At 59.4% G+C, this 22,810-nt stretch overlaps 1 protein-coding gene across 2 annotated transcripts; it reads left to right on the top strand.

Annotated features, from left to right (window-relative positions):
- The first annotated feature begins 96 nt into the window (after positions 1–96).
- ANKRD52 (ankyrin repeat domain 52) lies at positions 97–22,211 on the top strand. 2 transcript variants are annotated; one of them, XM_032713453.1, is made up of 28 exons: positions 97–161; positions 3,729–3,813; positions 4,940–5,018; positions 5,770–5,840; positions 7,443–7,643; positions 7,729–7,816; positions 8,527–8,669; positions 8,831–9,043; positions 9,153–9,231; positions 9,936–10,050; positions 10,605–10,687; positions 10,773–10,890; positions 11,376–11,444; positions 11,888–12,028; positions 12,190–12,267; positions 12,843–12,954; positions 13,438–13,509; positions 13,987–14,188; positions 14,367–14,454; positions 14,582–14,699; positions 14,928–15,147; positions 15,752–15,839; positions 16,208–16,291; positions 16,439–16,584; positions 16,715–16,797; positions 17,310–17,392; positions 17,617–17,708; positions 18,432–22,211. In XM_032713453.1, exons 6-28 carry the CDS (start codon positions 7,729–7,731, stop codon positions 18,674–18,676), a joined length of 2,760 nt encoding a protein of 919 aa, XP_032569344.1. In that variant the 5' UTR covers positions 97–161; positions 3,729–3,813; positions 4,940–5,018; positions 5,770–5,840; positions 7,443–7,643; the 3' UTR covers positions 18,677–22,211. The 2 variants fall into 2 exon arrangements, with proteins under 2 accessions (XP_032569344.1, XP_032569343.1); XM_032713452.1 differs by lacking the exon at positions 97–161 and adding an exon at positions 1,264–1,368 and having other exon boundaries at positions 3,730–3,813.
- The last annotated feature ends 599 nt before the right edge of the window (positions 22,212–22,810 follow it).

The following is a 22,810-nucleotide window of genomic DNA, read 5'->3' on the forward strand; positions in this document are numbered from 1 at the left end:
GGTACGTCACGGGGCGACACCCCCCGCGCGGGGTACCAAGGGAGCTGTAGTCGCGGTCGCGCGTGGGGGACGATGGGAAGTGTAGTCCAGGCCGGGCCCCACCGGGCACCGCGGGGCCTGTGGCCCGAACACCCCCCGGCAGCCCCGGCTGGGACGGACCCGCTGGGTCCCGGCGGACCCCCGGCCCCGCCACGCACGTGTGTCCCCGGTGGGTCCGGAGGGGGACGGGGAGCCCCCGGTGCCGTGTCCGGTAACGGTCCCACTCCGAGCTGAGCAGAGGAGCCAATAGAGCAGGAATTCACGGTGGCTGTGGGAAATGTGTGGCCCAGTACAGCCCAGTGCCTCCCAGTACGGCCCAGCATAGCCCAGTACAGCCCAGCACAGCCCAGTGCCTCCCAGTACGGCCCAGTGCTGCGAGGGACACCACCAGTTCCTTGACTGAACACAATTCCCGAGCAGGGAATGCCATCCCAGAGCTCGGAGCTGGGAAGGGATCAGGAGCCAGCAGGGAGCTGCAGCCAGCCCGTTGTCACCTGTGCTGCCCTGGAGCAGCTGTGGGGGTGGCAGTGGGGATTGGGGGTGGGCGTGTGGACTTTGAGCGGGCAGAGCTGCCCCATCCCCACTCTGTCCCTGTCCCTGGTACGGAGCTGCCCCGGCAGCCCCGAGCCGAGCACGGGGGCAGCTGTGGCCAAGGGAAGGGGCGATGCCAGCGCCTGATTGATGCCCCAGGACCACAGACAGCCACCCAGGGATGGGGGCCCGGCTGGACAGACCCCAGAGTGTGACGGAGGGGCCACAGGGATGACTCCCGGGACCCCCTCCCACCACCCTCCTGCTCGGAGGGTGGTCCTGGACCGGGGCAGCCGCATTGTCCTGGAGGAGGCCACTGCCCAGGGACCACCAGGAGCCACCCGATGACACGGTTCCCACCGGACAGACCCCGGAGAGCGGGATGGGGGCGGCCCATGGGCGACCCCCGGAACCCTCACCCGGTGCGGAGGCCGCGGGCTGGGTTTGCACCGGGGGAGCCGCTGCCCGGGGAGCCCCAGCACCGCCAGGACCCCCACCTGGGACGGGGTCCCCCCGGGCAGACCCCGCAGAGCAGGAGGGAGATGGCACAGGGGCGACCCCCCAGACCCTCGCCCACCGCGGCCCCGCCGCCCCGGGACCCTCCGCCCGCCCCGGGCCGCCCGCCCGCGCCCGCTGCCCCCGTTTCCCCCGGCGGTGGGCGGTCCATCCCCGCGGCCCGGCCCCGCCGCTCCCCCCGCCCCGCAGCCGCCGAGCCGGAGCCGCCGCGGCCGGACCCGATGCCGGGAGCTGGGCGCTGAGGGCGGCCCCGACATGGGGGTTCTCAGCATCACGGACCAGGTGCGGCCGCCGCGCCCTCCCTCCCCTCCCGCCTCCCCTCCTCCCTCCCGCCGCGCTCGGGCCGCGCCGCCACCGCAGCCCGGGGATGCGCGGCCTAGTCCGGCTCCGCCACCGGGCCCGGCCCGGCCGCCGCCCCAAGGCCGCGGGCCCCGCCGCGCCGGTTCCCCCGGGCCGCCCCCGGCCCCGGCACGGCCGGGGGTCACCGCCCGTCCCGCTCCGCCCGCCGGGCCCAGCGCGGCCGGGACCCCCGGGGACGGGACCCGCGGGAAGGACCCCCCGGCTCGGGAATGGGGGAAACGCAGGGATGGGACCCCCCCGGGACCCCCGGGAGGGACCCGCGGCCTCGCTGCGCCTCCCGCCGCCGCCCCGGCGGGTTTTTGGGATGGTCCCGGGGTGCAGGATGTCCCCCACCGCGTTTGGGGACACGCTTTGGGTGCGGAGTGGCCCCAGAGAAGTTTTGGGGGGCACCTCTGGTTGCGGGTTGTCCCCGTCGGGTTTGGGGTCTCCCCTTGGGGCGCTGGGTTGTCGCCGTAGGGTTTTGGGGGCACCTGTGGGGTGCAGCGCGTCCTTGTCGGGTTTTGGGGAGGCTCCTGGCGTGCAGGGTGTCCCCAGCGGGTTTTGGGATACCCTTGGGATGCAGAGTGTCCCCATCATGGTTTTGGGGACGATCCTGGGGTCCCTGTTGAGTTTTAGGGACACCCCTAGGGTGCATCATGTCCCCATCAGGTTTGGGGATGGCTCTGGCTTGTGGGAAGGGCTCAGCAGCTTTTTGGGACACCCTTGGGTGCAGGGTGTCCCCAGCATGGTTTTGGGGATGCTCCTGATGTGCAGAGTGTGCCCATAAGGTTTGGGGGATGCCTCTGAGGTGCAGAGTGTCACTATCATGTTTTGGGGGCACCCCTGGCATGCAGGGCACCTTGTCGGGTTTTGGGGGCACCTCTAGTGTGCAGAGTGTCCCTATCGTGTTTTAGGAATGCTTCTGTGGTGGAGAGCGTCCCCATCAGATTTTGGGGACACCCCTGAGGTGCAGGGTTGGCTTATTGTGTTTTAGGGATGATTCTGGGGTTCAGGGCATCCCCATCAGGTTTTGGGGACACATCTGGGGTGCAGGGTCACCCTACCTGGCCGGTGGCTGCTCCCTGGGCCACTCTGTCGTGTCCCATTACTGGAGCCGTGACCCCGGAGTGACCTGAGCTCGGACCCCCCTCTTCCCACTGTTTGGAAGCCTGGGGGGTGGGCTGGGGATGAGGGGGTGAAGGAGGAGGGGGCTGACCCAAGGCGACCGTTTCTGATTTAAACAGAACTTTATTTTTCGGGATAACCCAAACATTCCTCTCTCCCCTGGTGGGTGGGTGTGTCAGACCCAGCGCCGCCGCCGGAGACGCTGGTTTTCCAGGCTTTCCTTCTTTTTTTTTTTTTTTTTTTTGGTTAAAAAACCCCCCTTTTTTACTGTCTAACAAGTGATGCCGAGGCTGCTGCATTCCAGGGGGATGACGCAGGCGCTGCCCTGGCCCAGGATGTGTTCCCTGGGTTTAAGTGCCCTTATTTTGGGATGAGGCAGGGATGGGAAGGGGTCACTTCCAAACAGAGCTCGGTGTCTGCTGGAGAGGCTGAGAAGAGTGGGGCTCAGTGGTTTCCACATTAAATCCAGCCTTTGGGGGGTGGGCAGAGCTGGGGGGCTGCAGGAGGTCACAGCCCCCAGGACCCTCCATCCCAAAAGCTGCAGCAGCTCCGAGGCTGAAGTGGGGACGTGCTGGGTGCTGAACAGCCCAAGAGCAGCCTCTGCTCCCATTTTTCTTCGGGAAAATGGCATTTTTAGGCCTGGAAAGAGGAAATGGGGTTCAGGGATCGCGGGTGGTGCCCGGAGGTTGGGCAGCACCTTCCCACTGCCCTGTCCCAGCAGCAGAGGGGCTCCAGCAGCTCCGACCTGGGCTGGGGCTCCGTTACCAGAGGGATTTCTGGCTGTGCCCAAATTTTGGGTGGTAGGAGCTGGACCTGTTCCCATGATTGGGAACAGGTACTGGGTGCTGTGTGTGGAGATCTCAGCTGTGCATGGTCAGTGCTGCTCCTTGGGCTCCTTGGGAAGCAGGGAGGCTTTTCCAATGATTCCTTGCTCTGTTTCTCGATGAACAACCAAGAAAAGCGTCTTTGCTGGCTGGAAAACTGGTCCCTGGTGCTGGCTGGGCCACAGGGGTGAGGAAGCTGCCGGGTGCTGCTGGTGGGCCGGGCATGGGACTCGCTCCTGGAGCTGGGTCAGGCTGGTGTGGAGCCTCTGGCACGTGGAAACACTGCAAGTTCTCCTCCCTCTCACATCTTCTGTGTGGTGCCACCATCAAGACTCGTTTCCCTTCTCCTTTGCAGCCTCCTCTGGTCCAAGCCATCTTCAACCGGGATGTGGAGGAGGTTCGGTCGCTGCTGAATCAGAAGGAGAACATCAATGTACTGGTGAGAGCTCGTGCTCCATCCCTCACCCAGCACTCCCAAAATCCTTCCCATCCTTCACCCAGCTCTCCCCAAATCCTTCCTGTCCCTCACCTGGCACTCCTTGTTCCTTCCCATCCCGAGATCAGATCCTGGGAAGGGTTTCCATTGCCAGGTGTTGGGAAGGGTTTCCCCTCTCAGGTGTTGGCTGCCCCATCCCTGGAGGTGTCCAAGGCCAGGTTGGACAGGGCCTGGAGCAACCTCATCTGGTGGAAGGTGTCCCTGCCCATGGCAGGGGGTGGAACAGGAGCTTTAAGGTCCGTTCCAACCCACACCATTCCATGATTCTGTGGAGTGAGTGGCTGGAGCTCTCACAGCCTGTCCCAGGTCTCCTCTGCTCTGACCAACAGCTACAGCCCAGCACCCACAGAGCCCCAGAGGGCTGTGCAACCCCCAGCACGCAGGAGGGTCCTGGGTTTGAGCAGTTTCCCCCCATTCTGCCTCCTGAGAGGCTGCACGTACAGAATCCCAGAGTCCTTGGGGTGGGAAAAGACCTCTGAGATCATCGAGTCCACCCTGTGCCCAATCCCCACCTTGTTCCCCAGCCCAGAGCTCTGGGTGCCACATCCAGTCCTTCCCTGGAGACCTCCAGGCCTGGGGACTCCACCACCTCCCTGGGCAGCCCCTGCCAATACCTGAGCACCCTTTCCATGCAGAAATTCCTCCTGATGTCCAACCTGACCCTCCCCTGGCACAGCTTGAGGCCATTCCCTCTCATCCTGTCCCTCATTCCCTGGGAGCAGAGCCCGACCCCCCCCAGCTCCCCCCTCCTGTCAGGGAGTTGTGGAGAGCCAGAAGGTCCCCCTTGAGCCTCCTCCTCTCCAGGCTGAGCCCCCCCAGCTCCCTCAGTTCTCCAGCCCCTTGTCCTGGTGCTCCAGCCCCTTCCCCAGCTCCATTCCCAGCTCTGGACACGCTCCAGGCTCTCACAGCACAGTGTTGGTGTACGGGAGGCATCGGGGCAGACGGAGGAGGAGGAGGAGGAGGAAGAGGAGGAGGAGGAGGAGGAGGAGGAAGAGGAGGAGGAGGAGGATCTCCCAGCCCTCTCCCTGCCCTCCAATCTCACGGGTGGTTTTTGTTCCTTCCCCCCAAGGACCAAGAACGCCGAACACCGCTCCATGCTGCTGCCTACATAGGAGATGTTGCAATCCTCGAGCTCCTAATCCTGTCAGGTGAGGGCTGGGGCTCGGAGCAGGCTCGGATCTGGCACAGGCGCTGCCTTGGAGACGCCCCTGATCCCCCCTGGCCTCGGGGGTGCAGCAAGACAGGGTTTGGTCACCCTCCAACCGTGTGCTCACGCTTAATCCAGCGAGGTTGCAGCCAGGGTAAGATTAGGGAATGTTGCCATAATCCTAAGAGGTTTGTTCAGGCGGAGAAGTGTCTTGGAACTGAAATAGCCGAGGTGGAAATGGAGCCAGGAGGGGGGTGTGTGGCATTGGAGGAGGTGCTGGAGGAGGAGGATGCACAGCTCGGACAGCAGGGTGCTCAGAGCAGCAGTTCCACTTGCTGCCAGAGCCAAAATCCAGGGGATTTTGCTCAATTTTGGGTTGTGTCACTTGCCATGAATCTGCCCTTCGCTTCTCTCTGGACACAGTCAGTGCTTGGGCCCTGTGTGCTGAGTGTTGAGTCTCCTTCTCTGCTCCTCACCATGTGGAGCCTCAGGACACTGTGGAGTGAGGGAACCCCGAGGCTGCCGTGATCCTGTGTGACCCCAACAGGGAGAGACTTGGGCACATTCTTTGCCGAGGGCTCGTTAAACAGGATCTGGGATGTTCAGCTCCATCTGCAGAGCTTGGGGTGCCCTTGCCTGCCCTGTGTGGACTTTTGCCTGCCTGTGTGTGGAGTTCTGGGCAGCAAAGAGAGGCAGAAGAGTGGCCTCGGGGGTGGTGGGCCCTCCCTGACCCCTGTTCTGTTGTCCCCCAGGTGCTAATGTGAACGCAAAGGACACGGTTTGGCTCACCCCGTTACACCGCGCCGCGGCCTCTCGGCACGAGGTGGGTGCCCTGGGAAGGGGCCTCTGGCTCTGTCTGCTCCCTCTGGGAGGAGGGGGCTGTGCTTCTCCTCCTCCTTCCCACCCTGCCTGGTTTGGGCTGAGATGGGGGGTCTCATTAGAGCAGGAAGGGGCCGAATGCAAAGTTCAGAGTCTGCAGATGGGAGCTGGAACAAAAACCCCCCTTGGTTCCCTTCCCTCCATCCTGCAGGAGTCAACCTATGGGTTTTCCCCACATTCTCCTCCCTGCCTTCACCCCTTCCCCAGGGCTTTGTCTGTTCCAGCCTTGCATTCCTTTGAGGGATGTTGGGGCTCTCACCCTGTCTCTCAGGAGCTGATTCCAACAGATCCTGCTGGAAGGTTTTCCCGGTGTTTATCTTTTGTGGGTTTAACTTCATCCCACTTAACTTTGCCCTGGTTTGAGTTGCTGGAGAGTGAGGAACTGTTGGTTGGAGCCAGGAGATCCAAAGCCCTGAGTGACGTGCGGGGCAAGTTACCACCCATGGAATTCTGATCAGCAGGAGACCCGGGATGGAACATGAGGGTAAACCCCTCCAGAAGGTGTTTTTTGGGAATGTGTGGACAGTCCCTGTGGGTCCCTAAAACACGGAGCTCGTGCTGCTTGTCTGGGAATTTGGGAATCTGGGCACTCTCGTTGCTTCTCCGCCTGGGAAGTGCTGGAGTGTCTCCTTCCTCCTTCTGTTCCTCCCCAGGTGCTTGGCACAGGGCTCTGCCAGCGCTGGCATGCCCAGCTCCTGAGAGGAGCCTTCCCAAAATGCTTTCCCTGCCTGGAGCCCGCTCTCCAGGGTTGCTGGGTTGGTGTTTCTTGGCTCCATGTGCCGCTCCAGGCCTGGGAGCAAAGAGCAGGGCAGTAATCCATGGGGCTGGGATCGCTGCAGGTGGTGCCGTGGGGAGGTGAAACCGAAAATGAGGGGCCAAGAGCCTGCACAGGAACGGGGGGAAATGAGTGTCACATGTAGGTCAGTGGGTCACGTTTGTCATCCCTGGTGAGTCACAGGTGAACACCCACCCCCATTAATCACGTGGCTCGGGGTTTTCTCCAGCCCCTTCCCCAGCTCCGTTCCCAGCTCTGGACACGCTCCAGCCCCTCAATGACCCAGAACTGGGCACAGCCCTGGAGGGGCCTCAGCAGTGCCAGCACAGGGGGACAGTCCCTACCCTGGGCCTGTGCCCACACCGTGGCTGGCACAGCCCGGGGGCCACTGGCCTTCTTGACCACCTGGGCACACCTGGGCTCACGTCCGGCCGCTGTCACCGGCACCCCCAGGACCTTTCCCACCAGCAAGATCCCTTCTCTCTTCTCTGCTTGTTCCTGGAGCCTCTGTCATGCTGTTTCTACCTCTCTGTGATAACGTACTGAAACAGCCACACGTGTCTTGGGGATGTCCCTGGGGACATGGGAGCAAACAGATCCTTTCCTTTGAGGTGTGGGGAGAAGCCACCGCACCGGAGCGCGTGGAGCAGTCACGGCTCAGCCCGCCCTGGCTCTGGGGCTGGTGTGGCTCTGGAAGGACGAGGAGGACCTGGGGGCCTCCCAGGCTCTGCTGGCCGGGTTAGAGCCCCCCTCTCTCCTCTGCTCCCGCAGAAGGCACTTCACCTCCTCCTGAAGCACTCTGCGGACGTCAATGCCCGCGACAAGCACTGGCAGACGCCGCTGCACGTGGCCGCGGCCAACCGGGCCACCAAGTGCGTGGAGGCCCTGGTGCCCCTGCTCAGCACCGTCAACGTGGCCGACCGCACGGGCCGCACGGCGCTGCACCACGCCGTGCACAGCGGCCACCTCGAGGTAGGCGGGGGGGGCCCGGCCCGCGCCCCCTCCCCGCGCCGGGGCGGGAAGGGCCTGGCCCCTCTCACCGCTCCTCCCCGTGCAGATGGTGAACCTGCTGCTGAACAAAGGGGCCAGCCCGAGCACTTGTGACAAGAAGGACCGGCAGCCCATCCACTGGGCGGCTTTCCTGGGTAGGTGTCGTGGTTCCACCCCGAGGCAGCCCCCAAACCCCTCAGAGCCGCTCGCCCGCTCCCCCACCGGCAGGATCGGGGAGAGAATTGGAGAGGTGAAAGCTGGTGGGTTGAGGTGAAGGCAGTTTAACAGGGAAAGCAAAAGCAGCACACACAAGGGAAGAAAAGCAAAGAATTAATTCCCTGCTACCCATGGGCAGCAGGTGTTCAGTCACCTCCAGGAGAGCAGGGCCCCGTCGCACGTAACAGTGACTTGGGAAGACAAACACCAGCACTCCAAATGTCCCCCCCACTTCCTCCTTCTCTCCCCACTTTCTATACTGAGTATGATGTCATATGGTCTGGAATATCCCTTGGCTCAGCTGGGGTCACCTGTCCTGGCTGTGTCTCCTCCCACACACCCTCAGCCCCTCCATACGAGGGGCAGGAAAGGCCTTGGCTCTGTGTGAGTTCAGCAATAACAAAATCATCTCTGTGTTATCAACCCTGTGTGTTCAGCACAAATCCAAAAGCACAGGCCCATTGCAGACACTGGGAAGAAAATCACCTCTGCCCCAGCCCAAACCAGCACAGTGGGTTTTCCCCACAGGCATCGCTCCAGTTTCCTCTCCCACGTTGCTCCCTCTGGATTCACCTTTCGGGATGGTGGGGCTCCCCAGAGAACCTGTGTTTTCTGGGGTCCCTGGCTCTTACCACTGTCTCCTGGACAGGGCATTTGGAGGTTCTGAAGCTGCTGGTGGCCCGGGGAGCTGACGTGATGTGTAAGGACAAGAAGGGCTACACCCTCCTGCACACGGCGGCGGCCAGCGGCCAGATCGAGGTCGTGCGTCACCTCCTGAGGCTGGGGGTTGAGGTAAGACCCCCACAGCTGCTCAGGGTGGTGCTCAGGTGCAGGCCAGGCTGGAGACGGGAGCAGGAGAGGGTGCTGGGTGGTGGCAGGAGCTCGAGGTGGTTCTCAGCTGCCTTTTTTCCTTCCTGAATCCCCAAATCCTCTGGCCTTGGTTGCTCCCGCAGATCGATGAACCAAATTCCTTCGGTAACACTGCACTTCACATCGCCTGTTACATGGGCCAGGACGCCGTGGCCAACGAGCTGGTCAACGTCGGTGCCAACGTCAATCAGCCCAACGAGAAGGGCTTCACCCCCCTGCACTTCGCTGCCGTCTCCACCAACGGGGCCCTGTGCCTGGAGATCCTCGTCAACAACGGGGCCGACGTCAACTTTCAGGTCTGGAATCTTTGGGAGCAGGAGCAGGAGCAGGAGCTCACTGCCCGAGGCGGGAGCTCGGGGAGGCTGGTGGGGTGGCACTGGTGTGATGTTGGTTCTGCTCTGGCAGAGCAAGGAAGGGAAGAGCCCGTTGCACATGGCTGCGATCCACGGACGGTTCACGCGGTCGCAGATCCTCATCCAGAACGGTGAGTGGTTGCTCCTCCAGCCCTGGGTTATCCCAGACTTTTCTTGTGCCTCGAGGACCTCCTGGCAAGTCTGCTCGGGGGGTTTAAGACCTCTGCAGTCATCACTCAAACTCCTTCAGTGCCCTGGGATAATATCTACTTCCTAACATTCAATTTAAACCTCCCCTGGCACAGCTTGAGGCTGTTCCCTCGTCCTCTCTCTTGTTACCTGGCTCCCCACTCCTGTCAGGGAGTTGTAGAGAGTGAGAAGGTCCCCCCTGAGCCTCCTTTTCTCCAGAGGCTGGTGTTGGTGACCCTGTGCTTCTTGGGGGTAGCAGGGACTGTTGTGCCCAAAGGCAGCAAAGTGCAGACCAGGGGACTGAAATTCCAGCCGGGTCAGAGCTGCTCCAGGCAAACAACATTCCCACTGCCACAGCCTGAAAGACAATATTGCTGTGAGAGGGCTCAGGCTTGGCAGACACCCCAGGGCTCAGCAGAGCCCTCTGGGCTGGAAACCATCCCCTCAGGGGGAAGGGGGGATCTGATGCCCAGGGCTTGCAGGGTACGGGTGGGCTCTGGGCTCCGAGAGCAGTTTGCAGTTCTCCTGCAGGATGCTGGGTGGACTCGAGGTGTCAGCCATGTCCCTGGGATGGGAATGCAGGGTCGAACAGCCAGGGCTGCTCCAGGCTGGAACACTGGCAAAGCCCTTGACTTTTCCCTTCCAGGCAGTGAGATCGACTGTGCTGACAAATACGGCAATACCCCCCTCCACGTTGCTGCTAGATACGGCCACGAGCTGCTAATTAGTACTTTGATGACGAATGGTGCTGACACTGCAAGGTAAGGCAGGTCCCTTCTTTCCTCCCCCTGCTCCAGACTGGAGGATGCAGCTATAGAATCACAGAATCATGGAATCATTAAGGTTGGAAAAGACCTCTAAGGTCATCGAGTCCAGCTGTCAACCAGGACCATGTTCACCCCTAAACCATGTCCCCAGGTGCCACATCCATATCCCTTTGGAATGCTTCTGGGGATGGTGACTCCCCCACTTCCCTGGGCAGCCTGTGCCAGTGCCTTCACCTTTTCAGTGAAGAAATTTTCCCTATTATCCAACCTAAACCACCCCTGGCACAACTTGAGACCGTTTCCTCTTGTCCTGTCCCTTGTTCCCTGGGAGCAGAACCTGACCCCTCCTGGCTCCCCACTCCTGTCAGGGAGTTGTGGAGAGCAAGAAGGTCCCCCCTGAACCTCCTCCTCTCCAGGCTGAGCCCCCCCAGCTCCCTCAGTTTTCCAGCCCCTTCTCCTTGTTCTCCCGCCCCTTCCCCAGCTCCTTTCCCTTCTCTGGACACACAGAATCCATGCCCCACCCTGACTCCCTTCTCCTCTCCTTGCAGGCGTGGGATCCACGACATGTTCCCTCTGCACTTAGCTGTTCTCTTCGGATTTTCAGACTGTTGTCGTAAGCTACTTTCCTCAGGTGAGTGGCCTGAAACCCTCCTGTGCCGGGGCACTGGGGTGACCCCTGAGCTCCCCGCTGACCCCCTGCCCCTCCTGCCCCCCAGGTCAGTTGTACAGTATCGTGTCCTCGCTGAGCAACGAGCACGTGCTGTCTGCAGGCTTCGACATCAACACGCCTGACAACCTCGGGAGGACTTGTCTCCACGCTGCTGCTTCCGGAGGGTGAGCGCTGCTGGGGACTGGGGCACGAGGGGGAGCTGGACCCCTGGGTGCTGCTCCCAGCTCTGAGGGAGGGCAGAGACCTGTTCAGAGCGGGAATGGAAATGGAAGCCTCTCCCAGAGCTGTCCCTGGGCATCGCAGCGCTGTCACCCTGCCCCGGTGATGGGGATGGTGACACAGAGACAGGAATCCTGGGGCTTTTTGGTAGCATAAATGCAGCCTGTCAGCTGCACTGATGTCTCTCTGTAATTACCTGGTTGGCTGGGAGCTCCATGCCGGGCAGGGAGTGCAGAGGGTTATTTACTGGAGCAGGGAAGAGCTCTGTGTGTGCAGCATCAGCCCTGGCTGCGGCTCCTGCGCTGCCCAGAGGTGACAAACCCGACTGAGCTGCGGCACGTCCGGGCTGGCTTGTCTGCACTGGGAGGAGTTTGCATTCCTGCTGTTTTCCTTTCTGATCTGTGCCTAAATCCTCTCCCCCCTCCTGCAGGAATGTTGAATGTCTTAATTTGCTGTTGAGCAGCGGTGCTGACTTGAGGAGGAGAGATAAATTCGGGAGGTGAGTGTCCTGTGGGTCCTGAAACAGCTGGAGCACAGCGAGCCTGGGTTTGGGATGGGACATTCACAGAATCCCAGAATCCTCGAGGTTGGGAAAGCCCTCCAAGACCGTCGAGTCCAACCTGTGCCTGACTCCCACCTTGTCCCACAGCCCAGAGCACTGAGTGCCACGTCCAGATGTTCCTTGAACACCTCCAGGGGTGGGGACTCCACCACCTCCCTGGGCAGCCCCTTCCAATGTTTAACAACCCTTTCCATGGAGAGATTCCTTCTGACGTCCTCAGACCTTTGCTGTGTCTGGATCACCCCTCTAACCCCAGGGGCCCAGCTTTGCCCCCCAGACAAAGCTCAGCACTGGAGCGGGTGGGGGGTGACTGCCCGGGTCCTGCCTTGCTGCTGGGTGAGTCTCCCCACCTGTGCTGATCCCCCTTGTCCCTTTCCCAGGACTCCACTGCACTACGCGGCTGCCAATGGCAGCTACCAGTGTACGGTGACACTGGTGACAGCAGGAGGCAGCATCAACGAGGCCGACTGCAAAGGCTGCACCCCCTTACACTACGCTGCTGCCTCGGACACCTACAGGAGGTGACTGTTTGGGGGCTGGGGGTGGCACTGGGGGCACTGGGGCTGGGTGGTGACACTCTGCTGTCCCCTGGCTGCCTCCTGCCGCTGGCGCTCGGTGGGTCACGAAAAGGGGGAGCACGGGGGGGGAACCAACAAACTGATGGGGGTCCGTGGCCTTGCAGAGCAGAGACTCATTCAGGAAACAGCCATGACACTGACGAGGAGCCACTGAAGGAGTCCAGGCTGAAGGAGGCGTTCTTGTGAGTCCAGAATTGCGTAACTTCTAAAGTATTTCTAAACTTTTAACAGCCACACCTTCTTGCAGCAAGTAGTTCTGCAGCTAATGATGTATTACATGAAGAAGCACTACCTTTTTCTCCCCTGGAATTTGCTCCCCTAGTTCTTGTATTTGAAGAGAAGGCATAAGAACTGTGTTGGGTCAGGGCAAAGCTCAGTCTAGGCCCATGTTCTGTTTTCCACAACAGCCAGAGGTAGATGCTCAGGGGAGAGTATAAGAAGATGAATACATGGAATATATTACCTGACTGTCTTCCATCTCTTGCCATGTCTTATTTTGCTCTGGGACACGATGATTTGGTGTTTGCCCATTCCCACTTTGCTTGGAATCCCTTGCTCTGGAGCAGCAGTGCCTTGGAGAGAGGAAACATCTGCTGATGTGATTCCCGGGGCAAACCTGGTCCTTGCTTCCAGTGGGATTTGCGTTTGCTCCGTGTGCGGGTGGGATTCGTACGGCACCTGCTCGGGGTGTTCCCCCCAGAGCTCTGCCTCTCCAGTCACTCCTCATCCTTCACCTCCCCTCTCCTGCCCGTTGCAGTTGTTTGGAGTTCCTGCTGGATAACGGTGCCGACCCCTCCCTGCGGGACAAGCAGGGCTACACCGCCGTCCACTACGCGGCCGCCTACGGCAACAGGCAGAACCTCGAGCTGGTGAGTGGCTGGGGGGACCCTCTGTGCTGCCAGGAACGGGGGCAAACCTGTCAAAGAACCTGTCACGCCCGTGGTGCCCGGGTGTGGCTCAAGGAATGCATGTTCTGGGCACCACAGTGTTTGTCCAAGAGGTGGGGTTGGTCATGGGGACCTGGGGAGCTGTTGGAATGCCATGGAGGGAGGATCTGGGCTGGAGGGAGATGCCCGAGAGGAAGGAGCTGTGTTACCTGGCCAGAGGCAGGTGTGGGGATTTCTTGGAGCTATGTGGGCAGAGGAAATCAGGAAATCTTGGACTAGTGGGGACTTGCTGCTGCCTCTGCAGCACTCAGAGCCACGTTAGGGAATGGCCCATCCTGAAATTCGAGCAGATGAGCAAGATTTCTGACCCCTCTGCAGCTACTGGTGGACAGGGTGCATGTCAAAGCCTCCAGGAACCCAGGGCAGTTATGGATCAGTTAGGAGTTTGTCTTGTTGCTCTTGCAGCTCCTGGAAATGTCTTTTAACTGCCTGGAGGATGTGGAAAGCACCATTCCAGTCAGCCCTTTGCACTTAGCTGTAAGTACAGCTGGGGGGGCTCCTGCTGTATCCTGGAAAGGTGCCCAGGGTGGCCTGGGCTCCTGCTGTGTCCTGGAGAGGTGCCCAGGGTGGCCTGAGCTCCTGCTGTGTCCTGGAGAGGTGCCCAGGGTGGCTGGAGGAGGGAAGGTGTCGGTGGTGGGGGAGCAGCTTCTCCACAGGCCATTGGTCAAAGGCCTTTAGTTTGTCTGTTAAACTCTGATCTTTCCAGGACTGTCTGGGTGCTGCTGTTTGGAGTGTGGGCAGGGGTGGGAGTGGGCAAGGGTTTTGAGTAGAGCTCAAATGCAGAGGAGGCCCAGTGGCTGGGCAGGAGCAGCCCTGCCCTGAGAGGCTCAGGGGCAGGAATTATCCCTGGGGGACACTTCTGGGTGCCCGGGGGAGACAGCTCTGGGTGCCTGGGGGACACTCCCGGGCACAGCCTCTGCAGACACTGCTCCAGCACGGTCTGCCTTGTGCCAGGCCTATAATGGTCACTGTGAAGCCCTAAAGACACTTGCTGAGACCCTGGTGAACCTGGACGTGCGGGACCACAAGGGCCGGACAGCGCTGTACCTCGCCACGGAGCGGGGATCCACCGAGTGCGTGGAGGTGCTCACCAGCCACGGCGCGTCCGCGCTGGTCAAGGAGAGGAAGAGGAAGTGGACCCCTCTCCACGCTGCAGGTGAGGGAGGGCAGACGGGGCAGGGAGTGTGACCGGGGCCCGTTGGTGCCATTGCAGCTGAGGATGCCCCGTCACCCAGCTGCTGTTTGGGGTGAGGGAAGGGGCACCAGCCCCTCCCTTTGGTTTTGGGGGCCCACCCGTGCGTGTGGGTGACTCCTTTCCTCGTCCCTGTCTCCAGCTGCCAACGGGAACACGGATTCCCTGCACCTCCTGATAGACAGCGGGGAGCGGGCGGACATCACCGACGTCATGGACATCCACGGCCAGTGAGTCTGTCTGGGTGTTCCTTTGGGGTCTGTGTGGCACAGGTGGGAGAGGCAAGGGAGAGAGGGAGTACTCAGACCTGGCTGATTTCCAAGCCCACCCTCCTCCCTGCTGCCTTTCCCCCCCCAGAACCCCGCTGATGCTGGCGATCATGAACGGCCACGTTGACTGTGTCCATCTCCTGCTGGAGAAGGGATCCACGGCTGACGCAGCGGACAAGAGGGGAAGGACTGCCCTGCACCGAGGGGTGAGTGTGTCCCTGGGGGCCCTGGAGCTGCTGCTTGGCCTCCTGTGTGGGGGCTGCTCGGAGGCCAGGCCGGTGGTTTCTTTGTTTGCAAGAGTCCCCAGGGAAAGTGCCCGCGTTCCTTCTGGACACACAACACTTGAGAAGGAAACTGTGGAAGAAAAGTGTTAATATGTTGTTAAATGATTCCAGGGGGGGAACTGACCCTCTGGTCCTCTCTCCTGGCCACAGGCTGTGACAGGCTGTGAGGATTGCCTGGCTGCTCTGCTGGACCACGATGCCTTCGTCCTGTGTCGGGATTTCAAGGGCCGGACCCCGATCCACTTTGCCTCGGCGTGTGGGCACCTGGAAATCCTGCGGACCCTGCTGCAGGCAGCCCTCTCCACTGACCCCCTGGACTCCGTGGTGGACTACAGCGGCTACTCACCGATGCACTGGGCTTCTTACAGTGGTGAGGAGGGGCTGGGGGGGACCAGGGAGAGCCTCCCCCTGCTTTGGGAGCCATCGGCTCAGCGCTGACTTCCTGCTGGAGAGGATGGCACAAAGCTGGGAGGGAGTTTTTCTCTCCCTGCCAAGCCCCTTAAAAAAGGATCAAAATGGGAAAGGAGCTATTCCAGAAGAGGCTGGTTCCTCCAGGGTGCTGGATTTATGGGATGACTGTGGGGAAGTGGAACTGACACAGGAGCAGGAAGGGATGTCTCTGTTCCGGAGGGAAGCCAGGGGTGTGGCTGTGGCTCCTTCAGGAGATGTGTGGAATTAGAAACCTCCTGAAGTGCAGCAGCTCTGCTGCCAGTGAGGAAATGGACCTGTTGCCTCTGTGCTGGGGACTGGGAGTGTTTGGGCACCTCGTCTGAGCCTGTGGCTCCTTGGGCAGCTCTTTGGCACTGCTGAGGATGTGTCCAGTTCTGGGCCCCTCTCAGCAGGAGAGACATTGAGGGGCTGGAGCACGTCCAGAGCTGGGAATGGAGCTGGGGAAAGGGCTGGAGAACAAGGAGAAGGGTCCGGGAAGGACCCACAGGCCGAGTGCTGACACATTTCTGTCCCTCTCTCCTCAGGGCATGAAGATTGTCTTGAATTGTTACTTGAACACAACCCGTTTGCGTACCTAGAAGGAAACCCCTTTACTCCATTGCACTGTGCAGTGTAAGTGACACCTGGGACCTGCCCCAGGTCCTTCCCAGCCCCGTGATGTGGGACTGGGGATTTGTGGTGCAAGTGGAGGAGCTCCAAACCCTGCCCCCCTTGCCAGGGGCTCCGTCCTGGGCAGCAGCAGCTGGGGAGGGGAGAGGAAGGGGGAGAACGGGGTGGACCTGGGGTGTCCTTGGGACCTGGAGCAGCAGAGGGATGGGCAGGGCTGTTGTCTGACATGTTTCTGTGTTTCCTTGAGTAATACCAAGAAAGGTGAAGGGGTGTTTTACCCCAAACAATTCCAGAGCAGCTGCTGTTTGTGTCAGAGCCCCAGGAATGTGCTGCTCAGTCCTGTTCTAACTTCCCTTCTCATCCCCCCTCAGAATTAACAACCAGGATGGCACTGCTGAAATGCTGGTGGAAGCATTAGGTGCCAAGATTGTTAATAGCAGAGATGCCAAAGGAAGGTGAGCTCACACTCATCCCCGGTGCTGCTGTGCCTCCCACAGTGACTTCCACATGATCTCCCCTGGCTCCAAGGGGCTCTGCTGTCCCCAAACACCCCGAGGTGGGTGCTGTGCCCTCCTCTTGACCTACTTTTTGTGTCTTCCCAGGACACCCCTTCACGCTGCTGCCTTTGCAGACAACATCCATGGTTTACAGCTGCTCCTGCGGCACCAGGCCGAGGTGGACACGGCGGACAAGCTGGGCAGGACCCCCCTCATGGTGGCTTCTGAGAACGGGCACACGGCAGCAGTGGGTGCGTGCTGGGTTCCCCGGGGTGGGCTGTGAGGCTCCCTGTGCCTCCTCCACGAGCAGATCCCGTGGGAGCAGGGCTGTTGCTGGGCTCTGCGTGGCTTCCTCTCACCAGCACCTCTCCTTCGTTTCAGAGTTCCTGCTGTACCAAGCAAAAGCAAATATAACTGTGCTGGATGTCAACAAGAACACAGCTCTTCACCTGGCCTGCAGCAAGGTAGGGAGATGGCTGGGATTGCTGTCACTGTCACCTTGTCACCTTCGTGAGAAGGGTTGTCCCCCTACTCGTGCCCCACAGCAGAGCTGAGGGCCCTGGGCCTGCCCTGACACACCTGGGTGGGTTTTGAGCAGCTCAGGTAGCACAGACCCATCTATATTTTCCTTGGGGAGCCCCTCTCTGAGTTTCCAGGATCACTTCCATCCCTGGCAGTGTTCCAGGCCAAGTTGGATGGGGCTCTGAGCAACCTGGGCTAGTGGAAGATGTCCCTGCCCGTGGCAAGGGGTGGAACAAGTTGATCTTTAAGGTCCCTTTCAACCCAACCCATTCCATGATTCCATGGTGGGAGCAGGAGGCTCGTGGTCAGCGGGTCCACACCGAGGAGGAGGCAGAGGGGGCAGCAGCTTGACCCCTCCAGCCCTGCCCAAGGGCCCCGTGTTAGAGGGTTGGGTTTAGGGAATGTTTCCATATCCCAGGGAATCCTGCACTAAACCCTCCGGTCTCCTTCCCAGGGCCATGAAAAGTGTGCCTTGTTGATCCTGGGGGAAACCCAAGACCTTGGCCTTATCAATGCAAGTAACAGTGCTCTGCAGATGTGAGTATTTGCCCAGCTGGTGCCCGTGGCACGGCCGGGGCTCTGCTGGGAGCGGGGGGAATACCTTGGGAAAGGCGGTGGGAGCTCGGCTCCTGCTCTGGGAGCAGGTGAGCTCAGAGCAAAGTTCTGCCCTTGGAGCCACTCCCAGGACCCTGTGCTTTGGCACAAGGTGCCCCAGGCAGGTGTCTCTGTGGCGGGTTCATCCCACTTCTCCCTCTCCCCAGGCCGCTCCACATCGCGGCGCGGAACGGACTGGCCTCCGTTGTGCAGGCCCTGCTCAGCCGCGGGGCCACCGTGCTGGCTGTGGATGAAGAAGGTGGGTGTCCTGGGGGGCCCCGGGGGGGTTCAGCATCCCTGGGAGGTGGGGGATGCCCAGGAACCACTCAGCCAGGATCAGGATTTCCACACGTCTCAGCAGCTCGTGGCGTGGCAGACGTGGCCTGGGGAGGACGGGAGCACGCGCCACTCCCTGTGAAAGCATTTCCAGGTCTCACAGGTGTTTGAAATGTGGGGTTTTTCCCCCCTGTGCACCATCTGGTGCTCCCTGGCTCCTGCCAGGCCCCAGCCCATCTGTGACTCACTTCCACCTTGGCAGAAGCTGCTGGTTGTGGCCAGAAGCTTTTTCTCCCAGCAGAGCGGGAATCCCTCCAGGCTGTGGTAAATATCCCAGGTGCTCTCGAGCCTCTTTGTTCATCTCTTGCTGGTCCTGCCACACTTCAGAGTGGTTCCTGCAATCACAGGGATTGACAGTGCCCAGAGGGGTCTGTTGAGATATTGGATAATTGAGATATTGGTAAAGACAAAGAGATCGAGTTGTGGCTGCCCCGTCCCCGGGAGTGTCCAAGGCCAGGCTGGATGGGACTTGGAGCAACCTGGTCTAGTGCAAGGTGTCCCTGCCCGTGGCAGGGGGTTTGGAAGTGGATGATGTTTGAGGTCCCTTCCCCCCCAAACCATTCCACGATTCTGTGTCCTGGCCCCCATCACACAGCCCCGACTGCGGCGTTCCCGGGCCCGTCCCTCACGCCCGCCTTCGTTCCAGGTCATACCCCAGCCTTGGCGTGCGCCCCCAACAAGGACGTTGCCGACTGCCTGGCACTTATCCTCTCCACCATGAAGCCTTTCCCACCTAAGGACGCCATCAGCTCTTTCAGCTTCAACCTCCTCAAGAACTGCGGCATCGCGGCCAAGACGGCGGCGTGCGGGGCCCTCCCCAACGGCAGCTCCTGCCCCTACACCAAGGACCGGCACAACGCCATCGGCCTGGACGGCTGTTACTCGGAGTAGCTTAAACTATGGGTGACCTAATATCTTATTATATTTATTTAGAAATTCTATAAATATAGGGCACTTTAAAGGAGAACAAGACTGGGCAGGCCAAGCGTGGCCCGGCGGGCCAAGAGTTCGGCGCTTTCCCCCTCTCGCCGGGTGCCGGTGCGGTGCCAAAGCTGTTCCTGGCAGTGCCCTTCCCGTCCCCTGCCCCTTCCCAATCCTCTCTGTCCCCTCGGTGGCCGGGCAGGAGGCGGAAGAGGCAGGATTTGGGCTGGGACAAGGCAGGTGCCACCACCCACCGCCGGTTTCCCCCCAGCCTGCGGGGTGGGGTGGAGCCGTTCCCGGTGTTTCCCGGTGCCCTGTGCCAGCCTCCCGCCCTGCTGGGATGCCCCCGGGGCTGCCATCCGGCTGGGATGGGGAAACCTGAACTCTTGGTGGGACAGGGGGGTGGGAATTTGGGAATGGCTGGCCGGGGTGGGGGTCAGCTCCTGGCCAAGTGCCGCTGTCACTGCTCCTCTCGGAGTCGCTCTTTCCTCCTCTCATCCTTCGAGTCCAAACACTTGAACCAAGATCTACTGTACCTGGGGACACTAAAATATCCTTTTGGCAGCTCATTTCTAGGGAAAAACGGGTGCTGCTGCCCGAGCCCGGCCACGGATGCGCCACTGGAGCCTCCTCCCCACACCAGGCACTTTAGGGATTCTGTTAGTTGTTGGTTTTGATTTTTTCCTTGGCAAATTGTCAGATCCTAAAACGATTCTGCTTTGAGTTTCCCTTCCCTGGTTTGTGTGGCTGTTTCCATGCGAGAGTCAGTGTTGGCTGGTTGTTTTTTTAAAAAGAGATGAGAATTATTTATAGAGAAACGAACATTTACCTTTAAAAAACAACAAAAACCATAAAAAAAAAATTTAATGTTTTAGCCTTTACTAAGGAAACAAATGCACTTCTGAGTCCTTATTCACAACCCTGAGTAAGTCTGTGTTGCTTTTTCGGATGCAGCATCCTGGCAGGTTTTGTGGCACGTGTGGATGTGGGTGGGATCGTTGTTTTTTGGTTTGGGTTTTCCTTTTTTTCCTTTTTTTTTAATTTTAGAAATCCTGTTTATGCTGCAGGTTCGAAGCATTCGAGAATGTTGCACTGTTGTTTTTTTCCGTTGATTTTTTTTCCTTTTGTTGTTGTTTTTCCTTCTGAATTACTGTAACAGTATCAAAAAACAATGTTTTCCTCCATATCACGAGTCTGTTCAAAGCCAAAGACGGGGATGCAGAGACCGGGAACGGGCTGGAATTTCAGGAACCACCGTCCCCCCCCGAGCTCCTCTCCCACTGCAGCCGGGCCCACGTGGGGAGCACGAGGCTGGGGCCGCCCTGGGGGTGTCCCAGTGTGATCCCCCCGGGATGGGAGCAGGGATAAGAGCATCCCTGTCTCCCACAGAGCCCATGACGGGACTGAGCGAGCCCTGAGAGTGTCAGAGAGAAAAGGGCATTTCTGTAACCAAAATTACTTCTTTTTTTGTCTTTTCTTTGGTGATTTCTAAATGAAGGTGGCTCCTGTCAGGGAGGAGTGTCAGGTGTAGGTTGTGGAGCGGGCGCCCGAGCCGACCATTCCCGGGAGAGCTCCCGGGGGACACTCGGCCCCCACGGGCAGGATCCCCTCGCACTGTTTCTTTCTTTTTACCAAAGCCAAACTCTTAGAACCAAATATGAAGTTTCAGTCTTGGCCTTTGGGTGATAAGCACATTTTCTTGGCGTTTCCCGGAGGAGTTTGTCCCAGAGGGGGGAGCGGGACCGGGGCCCTCCCGGTGCTCCTGCCCCCATCCTGCACTTCACTCAGCAAAGCACTCAACAAATTTGCCCTCGGTGAGATCTTGGAGCCAGGGCCAGGCACTTCTGAGGGGCAGAGCTCTGCCTGCTCCAGGGGGATCTTCCCTTTGGATCCCCTCCTTTTAGGACAGTATCCCCAATGTGTCCCCCTCCTCACTCCCCTCCAGCTTGAAAGGAAGCGTTGACCTTTCTGCACCGGATACCTCAGTTTGGAACCAGAATGAACTCACGAAACTTGAATCAAAAGATCCTTTTGGAAGATCCTTTTCAGTATTCTACGGAGGAGAACTGGAAACAGAGACTTGTTTACATTGCTGGCGAATCCGCACTCGCCTCTTGCAGCTCTTTCCCTTTCTGGGAGGAATTTAAGCATCACTTTATCTCCTGGCTGCTTCCCTCCCCCTTCCCACGGGGCAGGAAAGTGGGGCCAAAGTCCTGAGCCGTTGCCTTCAAGGGCTAAAGTGCTTTTCCAGGCACCTGGAGGGGCCGAGGCAGCGATTCCCGGGGTCAGGGATCGGTCGGAGCGGGGCTGTGATGCTCTGTCTCCGTGGAATCCATCCCTGCCCCGGGAGAGCCGTGGCCGTGCCCCTCGTGCCGTGGCCCTCGGTGTGGCCTCATGGCTGTCGGGAGACGGGATCCGGCACCATTTCACTTGAACGTGGCTTTTCCCACCGTTCCGTAGAGCACACGGAAAATGCTGCTTTTCCTTCACCCCCCCTCCAGCCCCCCTCCCTGTGTTTTGGAGTATTGTTGTGGTTTTCTGTTCCCTTGCTTAGAGGAGAGAGCTGATCCTTCTTTTGGCCTTGTTGCCGTGCTCTGACGTGTCCCCTCCGCTCAGCGACGCCGAGACAATCAATGTGATCTCCGTAAGGGCTTCTCCATCCTTTGCCACGCTTTGTGTCCTTCCCTCTTAGCCAGGAGCTTTTTCTCCCCTCCCCTGTGTCTTCTTAAAAATAGTAATAATAATAATAATAATAATAATAACGAGAATGGAGGGAAACGAGGTTCCAGCGGCGCATCCGTGGTCTGGGAGCAGAGGGGAGGGAATGGGGTGGGAAGGGGACGTGTGGCCTTGGGGGTCCCAGTCTTGTTCTCCTTTAACGCTGTATCGTATCGTTGACAGCACAGCTTGACAATTTAAGTAATAATCAAAGTGTTTGGTAATAATGCATTATTTTGCTAAACGAGATTTGTGATGGTTTCCCTGGTGCATTGTAAAGAGGGATGGAGGGAAACTTCCGCTGCCCTGCCCGCTCCCCCCTTCCCAGCCCCTCGTGGGCTCCCAAACCTTCTTCCCTCGGACCTTTATGCCAAAGTTGGACCATTCCCGCTCAGTTCTGCCCCTCCAAGCAGCGAATTTTTCGGCTTTTCCCACCTCAATCTGATCAATCTCTTGGTTTGGAACACACAGGCACCGGATCTCCGTCCCCTTCCCTGTCCCAACCTCTGGAAAAAGGAAGTTTCTCTCCGCCCCCTTGGTCCAAAGCACTTGCTTCAAGTAATAAGCACTTTTGTTAAAGCATGAGTCTGGATTCCCTTTAGCATCCCACGGGATAGAGAGCAGCGCGAGGGATACGAGAGTGTCTTTGGCTTTATTTTTTCAGTTGGAATTTAAAAAAAAAAAAAAAAAAGTTCGTTTCTAGGGAATGAATGGACAAAGGGAAGTTGTGTTTTGAGAGAGAGAGAGAAAAAAAAAACTAAAAAAAACCCTAAAAAAACAAACAAACAAACAAAAAAAAAACCCAACCCAACAGCACAAGTACATTTCAAGTCCCCGGGTGTTTTTGCACTGCCATTGCCCGAGCGAGGGGCTCTGAGCCATAGACCCTCTGACAAACACTGAATGTACCGGGCTCGGCCCTTCCCGGCCTTCCCGGGAGCCACAGGCCCTGAGCAGGAGGAGAGCCTGGGGGGTGTCTTTGTTGTCGCTGTTCCCCAGCTGCAGGCACTTGGAAACTTAGTTCTTTGGGGAAATGTGTCCCCTGTCCCGCTCCTGTCCCCTCTCCAATCCCTCTCCCACCCCTGTTCCCTCTCCCATCCCTGTCTCATCCCTCTCCTGTCCCTTCCCCACTCCTCTCCTACCCTTTTCCCATCCCTTTCCCCTCCCTCTCCAATCCCTCTCCCTTCCTCCCATTTCCCCTTCCACCCCTCTCCCATCCCCTCTCTCCTCCCTTCCCCTTCCCTCTCCCCTCCCCTCCCTCTCCTGGATGGAGCGAGGATCCCCCTCCCCAAACTCGGATGAGCAGCCCCATCGGCCCCATCCCGGGGCTGGAATCTGGCAAATAAAAAAGTAGCACTAAAAGCCAAGCAAGAAAAAAAAAAATCT

Source organism: Chiroxiphia lanceolata, chromosome 30 (genome assembly GCF_009829145.1).
Source record: "Chiroxiphia lanceolata isolate bChiLan1 chromosome 30, bChiLan1.pri, whole genome shotgun sequence".
Taxonomy (NCBI): Eukaryota; Metazoa; Chordata; class Aves; order Passeriformes; family Pipridae; genus Chiroxiphia; species Chiroxiphia lanceolata.